At 44.4% G+C, this 1,214-nt stretch overlaps 1 protein-coding gene across 1 annotated transcript in view; it reads left to right on the top strand.

Moving 5' to 3' along the window:
- The window catches only part of LOC145876408 (tripartite motif-containing protein 16-like), a 10,431-nt gene extending 9,588 nt beyond the window's left edge, over nucleotides 1-843 (top strand). Inside the window, exon 6 of the mRNA XM_082972187.1 lies at nucleotides 206-843. Coding sequence (XP_082828313.1) covers nucleotides 206-717 — 512 coding nt within the window. The 3' untranslated portion in view covers nucleotides 718-843. The remainder of the gene's footprint in view (nucleotides 1-205) is intronic.
- Nucleotides 844-1,214: the final 371 nt, after the last annotated feature.

Here is a 1,214-nt window from a genome sequence, read left to right as displayed (position 1 = left end):
AACAGTCTCTTTTTACTGCCACTCCTAACAATCCCTCTAGAAATATATAGCAATAGTAGATCTAATCAAAGACTGGGTATCTATCTGACTCCTCATATTTCTCTGATTTGATCTCTGCTGTGCTCTAATCAAAGACAGGGTAGATACAGTATCTGACTTAACTTATTGTTCTGACTCCCCTCATTGGTCTCTGCTCTTCTCCCAGATTCCTGTCAGCTCACACTGGACCCAAACACAGCATACACACTCCTCTCTCTGTCTGAAGGGAACAGAAAGGTGACCTGTACAGACCAAGTCCAACCATATCCTGGTCATCCAGACAGATTCACCAACCAGTACCAGGTTCTGTGTAGAGAGGGTCTGTCTGGACGCTGTTACTGGGAGGTGGAGTGGACTGGGGGGTGGGTTATTACAGCAGTCTCATATAAAGACATCAGCAGAACAGGGACAGATAATATATTTGGATACAATAACAAGTCCTGGAGTTTACAGTGCTGTAGAGGTGATTATTATTTCAGACACAATAATGTTGGGACTAAAGTATCAGGTCCTCAGTCCTCCAGAGTAGGAGTGTACCTGGATCACAAGGCAGGTACTCTGTCCTTCTACAGTGTCTCTGACACAATGACCCTCCTCCACAGAGTCCAGACCACATTCACTCAGCCCCTCTATCCTGGGTTTTATGTCACTGGTACTGCTGAGCTAGTTAAACTGTAGTAGGGTCCACATAGATACTAGTCATGCTGGTGTAGTCTATAGCTGAGCTGGTTAAACTGTAGTAGGGTCCACATAGATACTAGTCATGCTGGTGTAGTCTATAGCTGAGCTGGTTAAACTGTAGTAGGGTCCACATAGATACTAGTCATGCTGGTGTAGTCTATAGCTGAGCTGGTTAAACTGTAGTAGGGTCCACATAGATACTAGTCATGCTGGTGTAGTCTATAGCTGAGCTGGTTAAACTGTAGTAGGGTCCACATAGATACTAGTCATGCTGGTGTAGTCTATAGCTGAGCTGGTTAAACTGTAGTAGGGTCCACATAGATACTAGTCATGCTGGTGTAGTCTATAGCTGAGCTGGTTAAACTGTAGTAGGGTCCACATAGATACTAGTCATGCTGGTGTAGTCTATAGCTGAGCTGGTTAAACTGTAGTAGGGTCCACATAGATACTAGTCATGCTGGTGTAGTCTATAGCTGAGCTGGTTAAACTGTAGT

Source organism: Salmo salar, unplaced genomic scaffold (assembly GCF_965601325.2).
Source record: "Salmo salar unplaced genomic scaffold, fSalSal1 ptg000587l, whole genome shotgun sequence".
Classification (NCBI taxonomy): domain Eukaryota; kingdom Metazoa; phylum Chordata; class Actinopteri; order Salmoniformes; family Salmonidae; genus Salmo; species Salmo salar.
Note: the sequence above shows the minus strand (reverse complement) of the source record. Positions and strands in the feature narration are given on the sequence as shown.